Below are 8,175 nucleotides of genomic sequence, written 5' to 3' on the forward strand. Positions count from 1 at the left end.
TGATAACTACAAAGATATCGATGCTAAGATAATTGTGGTCAGAATTTTGGAAGAAGATGGCTGATAAACATGGGAGTCGGGTGCTTGAAAAATGAATATCTTCCACCTCTCTCGACTTCATAATATAAAGAGATAATAAGTCTATTTGGCTTCCAAGAAGCCGTAACATAAAATAAATGTCTTGGCTCTTGGACGCCAAATAAATGTGCCAAGTGTTTAATCGGTTTCGAGCAAGAAAAAGAATAAAAAGATGGAAGAAGACTTGAAGGTTATAAATCAAAAATAATTATGGTTTATATCTATCTACATGCATGTAGATATATTTGTGAGGTGGCATCATTTTATTTTAAAGAAAATAATATTATGGTGTCACTTTATTTTATATTTATGTACGTACATAGGTATATATTATAATAATATGGTGAAAGATCAATGAGAACTTTTGAGTTACGCATTATATTTTAATTAAGTTAATTTACGTTTTAAATTGTTTATTTAATAGCTCATGCGGATCTTTCAATTATATCCTAAAGTTCAAGTCACTAGGTCCTTACTAAGGCAATTTAAGTTCATACCTGTCAACTGGATGACTGGATTAAGCTAGTATCCCATTCTGTTGATCCCGTTTAGCAATGCTTCCCCCCTTCATCTTCTCGTGCAATCACCGTGCAATACTTCCACAATAATAAGAAGTTCCATAATAATTTTCATATAAACATTTAAAAGAATTTAATTATTAACCGTAATTTCAAAATCAAGCAACTGCTAAACATCACATGACAAATAATGGATAACGACCATCTTCATTAACAGTTAATACAACGGATATCAATAACTACCTACTTCACATGATTATGAAAGAAAAATCCGTTTAGTCTAACGGCTATGAATAAATTTAAAATTAGGTCAAAATTTGGGATGTAACATTGATAGCAATGATTTAAGTTCTTTTGTAATGCTATAGATATCAGTTATTTAGTTGATCGTTATTTCAGTTAAATTCACATGAAATGGATTAAAAATGTTCACTTTGGTAATATGGTTTCAAGTATTGCTTTCATAACCGCTTTATTTCAGAATGTAGTTCTTCTTTTCTGGACTAGAAAATTCGTATGTTACACTACTCCACGTACAAGAAGGCCTGTGATTAGGTAATGGATATCAAAATGAGAAAAAAAGTCAAGAAACAAGAAGTGATAACAACGATGAGGACAGCGAGGGAGAGTCTCGAACAATTTAAGCACTACGCAAAGACATCATGCAAATGATGAAGGAAATGAAGGGGGGAAAATAAGCCAAAGAGAACAAAGAATTATGGTGCATAGAATGCAGAAATCAAGTGCATACAAGAGCCAATTGTCCTAAAAAATCGTTTTGTGACATCTATCAAGTGATGGGACACTCCTTGAATGAGTGCCCATACAATCTGAAGGTAAGGAGTACGTAAGTACTCTTAACCACGAAACAAGCAACCCTACCCACCACGCCACCAAGAACCATGACTACCAATGCCTCTCTAAGATGTTATTAGAATAATAGATGTGGAAGCCATAATAACACACCATGAAGCTACATCTAGTATGATGCGAATGGGTGCCCAATGATGTAATGTAGGTGATGCAGCGAGTGGGGCCACTTCAGGTGAAATTGTCAAAGCCAACAAAGTGGTTGAAGTGTTGTGTAGGTGGTGTGGGTAGAGGAATCATGAAGATATTGATTGCCCAAAAGGGAAGGCTGTGAACATGTTGGAAGTCACAAAATTGGAGGGAGTTATGGCGATTGTTAAACTCCAAGCTAAGAAAGCCACATACTCAGATCCTTAGATTGAAAAGATTGAAGTAAGCATAGTAGGCAATGGAAGAAGAGCAGAGAGAAAATCATGAGGCAACAAAGATCCCGAAACGGTCAGCATCAAAGGCCAACACCATAAAAGAGATGTTGGAGGCCATTGTACTAGTAAGGGTAGTAGACCTACTGGAAACATTACCCCAATTAAGGGTAGCAATCTCCAGCATGGAGAAAAATAATAATAGTACAAAGAAAGACAAGGGCATGGAAAGAGAAGCCAACAGAATACTTGCTCCACGAAGGGACCCCCCACCTCTAGATCTGAATGTTGTTCTCGATTGGGATAGGAAGGACCCCTTGCATGGTGGAAATGGAGATCATGAGTCATAAACTCACCAATACCATTGTGGATGAAGACTCTAGAGTAAATTTACTCCCAGAAGAGAAATGGAAGGCTATGTGCAAACCGATGTTATGGTCACCAACCTTCCACTTAGTAGGAGCAAATCAACATGGCATAGAACCACTTAGCACACTCATGGCCCAGAAAGTGACCTTTGGAACACATCAATTCTTAGATTTTGTAGTCATTACCCTAGAAAAGAAGGTATATGATACTCTACATGGAAAACAATGGCTGATCATAGCAAAGGCCAACTATATCTGGAAGAACACATTATCCATTGAAAGCAAAGGGAAAAGATATGTTATTAATCTGCGAAGCTAGACAATAAACCTAGAATTGGCATTGGACTAGGAGTCGAAGGAAGAAGAGTACGACAAAGAAGGAAGGATGGAACCGAATGAAGGCATACTAAGACTTGGTAGCTTCTCAGAGGACGAAACATGTTCCCTTAACGGATTATGTCACTAGCAAATGGAGGATTATGAGATATTCCGACCGAGTTGCAACATGTTGGAAATAATAGAGATTGAGGATGAAGATACGCACCCAATATAATACAAGGAGTATAAGGATGGGTTAGTAAGGGTGGAAGACACTCCGACCCATCGATTCAGGAAAGATGAGGAAGTAAAGTGTAGAGAACCAACTATAGAAAGGAAACCTGAGTAGAGGAAGGTGCAAAGGTGATCCTAGTGAGGGATGACTGGGACCCCATACTAAAAGCAACTGCATTCAAAATCTTCTTTGAATACACATATATATTCGCCTGGATGTACAAAGATTTGAAGGGGGTACCGCTGAAATCATGTGTACACAAAATACTCCTGGTATTAGAGGCAAGGCCAATGTGAAAAAGGTGTTACCATATGAATAAAAACTATGCAAAAAAGGTACAAGAGGAAATTGCTAAGATGTTGGGAGACTAGAATTATTTTTGAAGTACAAACGAGTGAGTCAGTGTCATGGATTGTCATCTCACTGAAGAAGGAAGCTAATTAGAACAGAATTTGTGTAGACTTCCATTGCCTAAATGCAATGACAATCAAAGACATGTTCCCAATCCCATTCACAGATAGCATACTAGAGAAGGTGGCAGGAAATGAAATATACTCATTCATGGACAAATCTTTGGCAACAACTAGATCAGTATTGTGGAGGAAGGTAAGTAAAAAATAATCATTATGGCAGAAGACAGATTGTATATGCATATAATTGGATGCCATTTAACTTATGCAACACTCCTACCACCTTCCAAAGAATTATTCTCCACATTTTTGACAGAATGTCTATTGGAAACTTAAAGGCATTTTTGGATGATTGGTCAGTATTTAGTGGGAAGGAAACACACCTGACAACCTTATGGGAGTGCATGGAGCGGTGTTGGAGGGCATGCCTCTTACTAAACCCAAAGAAATATCAGTTCATGGTACCTTAGGTCAAATTGCTTGGTCACATTGTTTGCAAGGAGGAGTTGAAGAACGACCTAGATAAAATCAAAGTAATTATTGAGATGGAGGACCCAAGGGATGTAATAAGGTCAATTATTTTTTGGGTCATGTGGGATACTATCGATTGTTTATTGAAGGGTTTGCAGAAATTTTCATACCCTTGGAGAAACTCATGAGGAAGGAGGAACTATTCATATGGGGGACGAAACATGTCACTACATTCATGGAGCTGAAGTCAACGTTGGTAGGTGCACCAATCCTTGTCTACCCAGATTAGAACAAGGAATTTCACATACACGTGGATGCATCTAACTACACTATTGGGGCTCTTTAGTTCAAGTAGGTACAGGAGGAGTAGAGCATCCAATATACATTTTCTGTCATCTACTTTCAAAAGAAGAAAGAAACTATAACACGATAGAAAAGGAAGTGCTAGTTATGGTGTATGCAGTTTAGAAGTTCTGACATTATCTTCTAGCCACACCCTTCACTTTTTATGTAGATCATCAAGCCTTGATGTACCTCGTGAACAAGCAGATAATACAAGGGAGGATTAGTGGATGGCTGCTCCCACTCCACGTCATGGTAGATCATCTATCAAGGATAGCAGAAGGGGTGAACGAAGAGTTTCCAGACACTCACCTATTTCTGATAGCCATTCTATCCTTGTGGTTTGAACATATTGGCAAATACCTCTTTACGGCCCCATTTCCACCTAAAATGCCACCAAATGAGCAAAGGAAGTTGGCTTTAAAAAATAAGAAATTTCAACTCATCCAAGGATTTCTCTACAAAGTGGGACCAAGCCACATACTCCATTGATGTGTCATGGAGGAGGAAATTTCTAGTTTACTACAAGAGTCACATAAAGGCCTTGTAGGAGGACACACGGGTCCCAATGCTACAGCCCAGAAGGTGTTACTAGCTAGATTATGGTGGCCAACACTACATACCGATGCAAAGGAATGGGTGTTGGGTTGTGACACTTAACAATTGATGGGAAAACCTCTCAAAAGATACTTTATGCCTGTGTTTCCTTCACGAGCCAATAATTGTTCGAAAGATGGGGATAGTCTTTGTGGGGCCCCTGAGAATGAGCATGGCCAAGCGCTGCAAGTACATTGTGGTGGCCAAAGAATATCTAACTAAATGAGTAGAGGCCAGAGCACCCTTGGACAACACTGCAGTAATCACTGCCCGATTCTTGTACAACAAATTGTCACTAGGTTCGAGATCCCCAATTCAATCACCAGTGATAGGGGGTACACTTTGTTAATCAGGTGACCCTGAATATGACCACATAGTTCCGCATATTCCAGATCCTAAGCTTTTTGATGTATTGAATAATTTGAATTCCAGTCAATGATGGAACTATGCCCCTGGCAAGGTGATCTACAATGTTTTCTATGTTCTCAAAATTTTATCACAAACTGCTAGATGGACCAAGAACTGATTTTAGGTCTATTTCTAATCTTGGTTTCTAGGTACAGTTAGAATCTGTTCTATCTTCTGTCTCTTTCTCTCTTCAATAATCCATTCCCAACCTTGCAAAATATTTCAAGTACCTTTTGGGTTAGCCTTCTAATGATCTTATTTCCTTAGGCTATTTGTTGCTTATGTAGAAACATTTGTGGGTTTTAGATTAGTTCAAGTCTCAAGTTAAAGAGCCCTGATATGCAAATGCAAGTGATGACAAACATTAAGGGACTACTTCTGGATAGATGGTTTTTACTTTTATTAATTATCAATCGCATATTAGGTCAAATTGTTTTCTTCCCCCCTCAAAAGTAATTGTAATCCTGATTATATTCTTGTATGCTGTATATTTTTTATATGTGCTCAGGGAAGGTCGACATGCTAATAATAGTTTTTTTCATTTGTCTTGAATTTGGTATATATGCTTTATACTGCTGGCTTGAAGATAAATAGAGAGATCGATTTCTATGTTTCCCATTGCTTCCAAATTGATTCAGACTGCCATTTTATTTCATTATACATATGCTTTGGAATTTATGATTGTTTTCAAACACATTTAGGTGTATGAATGTACGATTTCTTCATTGATATCTGGATCACACACACTTATTGAAGCAATGATTCAAAGAAACATTTACATGCCATACATTTCTTGATGGTGTTTGTGCTGGTTGTACCTGATTAATTTTGTACAGATGTACAACTCTTATATTTAGTCATTTAATTAGATTCGTTTTAAGATGTCCGTCTATGCTAATTGCTTTCTCTTCCTTGAATGTCAATTTTTTTTTATCTCTGTTTTTCTTCTGTGGGAAACCTTTCAGTGCACTTTCCATGGACATAGAAGCACAATTCAGGATCAAGTTTATAGATTTGTACAATTCTGTTTATAGTAATCCATGTGGAGTTAACTTCTCTGAGGCAGTATATATATCATGTATTGACAGTTCCATTGGTCACTTGCTTATCATGTGTTGAAAATTGACAAAATATCACCATTTCTCTATAAACTGGAGCAAACAAGCTATAACAAATTTGCTTCCAATGTTTTTTATTTTTCTCAGCTAGAGATAAGTTTGACGAGCGGAGACCTTCGGGATTTCCAGTTGTTTGGAGATACTAAATTCTTCTCAGAGAATTGGGGAGGAAAAAAGCTCCAGAGCCAACTTGGTATCCTCCTTCAGAAACTCCGAGCATCAAAGGTGGTAATGATATCAAAAATGTGGATAAGTTTTGTTCTAGTATGGATTCCAAAGTCCAGTATATTCACAAAAATGAACAGCCTTAAGAATTTTCATACCTTTTTTTATTTTGGCAGGAAAGAGATTCCAAAATTTCAGACTCCAAAGAACCACCACCTACAGAAGAAGAAATTAAACTGGAGCTTGAAGAATGGGACAAAGAGATGGAAATTTTAGGAGATCAACATCCTAGGGAAGAAAATGCATTTGAGGAAAGGAGGAACGAGTTGGGGAAAAGGGATGATTCTGATATGTCTTGATACATAGTTTACTTCAATGGTGTGGATGTGACTTGTTAATTGAGCTTCATGCATTATATTTAGTGCTTCATAATCCCACACATCAAGCTAGAAAGTTGGTAACTTTTTTACTGTGTAAATATGTGTTTGAGGTATTTTGAGATGACAAATGGAGATTTGTCTTGCATATTCTCTCACCAATAATTAGGATTCAGCAACTAGAAGGCAGTGGAACAAATAGTGAAGAAGAAGATGATTTCAATAGCACCGTAGAAATGTTTTTGGATTTTAATGTTTGACCTTCATGGCAGTGGAACAAATAGTGAAGAAGAAGATGATTTCAATAGCACCGTAGAAATGATTTTGGATTTTAATGTTTGACCTTGAAGGTAAGTGATTTGATTTGATTGTACAGCCCGAGTTCACCTATTGGTGGAGAATTTGTGTTCTTGAAAGAGAGGTCACAAGTTCAAACCCCAAAGGGGTAAAGGTATGTATGCCTCTTTTGTAGCACAGTTAGATGCCTCCCACAAGGTGTATGGGTTGTCCCATATTACTGTCACCATATTTAGACCCAAATACAAATGGCTGGTGCACTGGACTATTAAAGCTCATTTCCTTTGTTCTTCTAACTCTAATTGCCTTGAGGGTCATTTGCCAAGATTTGCTAAGATTTGTTACAATTACCCAATGAGGAAAGGTATCATATAATTACAATTTTGCATGTTAAGCATGGGATTCCAGGACCTATCCTTTGTGCTCAACTTTTAATAGGAACAATATGCATTCTGTAAATGTAATTTTGAAATTGATCTTGAATTGTATGTTGTTCAGAAATAAATGATCATTAACATATCTCTTATCTTTGAGCCAGTTTTAAATTTCATTATCTATCTCATAGTGGAAATCAGGAAAACAGATAGTTTAGTGTAGTCCTGTAGTCTTGGAACGTCACATGTTTTCATCCTGATCCTAATAGCCACTACTTAAAAAATATAAACGTATTTGTGTGTAGCATGTAGGGAATGTTGTACAGTTTAACATGTGATGGCTTTTGTGAAAATATAAAGAGCGGATAAATATTTAAGACTTCCACGGTGCTCATTATTATTGCATGCTTATGGGATGATTTCACGAGTTTCAATAGTAAATATGTGTAATCTTATTATTTATTACATATCCATTCTTTGTAGTATAATGTTATAGGAAATGCACATGTTTCACTATTTCTATAAGAGCAAGAACACTGCTGAATATTTTTTCAGGAGGTACATAGAAAGAGTGAATGGAGAAATTTTAATGACATACACAAGACCCAACGATTGAAGAGAATGCATTACTCTTGATGATGAACCAATTCTGATATCCAACTCCTTTCATGTTAGTGTTTCACTTTGTAAGATAAATTGACAAGGGATCGTGAGATGAATCCTCTTTTCGAATCATAGGAGGAAACTTTGTGGAAGCTAAACTAACGTCCTCTCTAAGATATAGACAAACCATGTGATCATTTACACCGTGCAATATTTTTTTTTAGTGGAGATAATTTTGCATTATAGAGCTAACTATTTGTTTGC

At 36.9% G+C, this 8,175-nt stretch overlaps 1 protein-coding gene across 6 annotated transcripts in view; it reads left to right on the forward strand.

The window, feature by feature from the left end:
• Positions 1 to 7,453, forward strand: part of LOC149554623 (zinc finger matrin-type protein) — a 170,107-nt gene extending 162,654 nt beyond the window's left edge. For 3 of the 6 annotated variants that reach the window (XM_089828681.1, XM_089828677.1, XM_089828679.1), the window contains 2 exons: positions 6,183 to 6,320; positions 6,437 to 7,453. In XM_089828681.1, the coding sequence (XP_089684807.1) occupies positions 6,183 to 6,320; positions 6,437 to 6,619 (321 nt within the window). In that variant the 3' untranslated portion in view covers positions 6,620 to 7,453. Of the gene's footprint in view, positions 1 to 6,182; positions 6,324 to 6,436 lie in introns of all 6 variants that reach the window. The other 3 variants (XM_089828676.1, XM_089828678.1, XM_089828680.1) reach the window with 1 other exon arrangement.
• The last annotated feature ends 722 nt before the right edge of the window (positions 7,454 to 8,175 follow it).

This window comes from Cupressus sempervirens, chromosome 5, assembly GCF_028749045.1.
Source record: "Cupressus sempervirens isolate cs-2001-9-10 chromosome 5, ASM2874904v1, whole genome shotgun sequence".
Taxonomy (NCBI): Eukaryota; Viridiplantae; Streptophyta; class Pinopsida; order Cupressales; family Cupressaceae; genus Cupressus; species Cupressus sempervirens.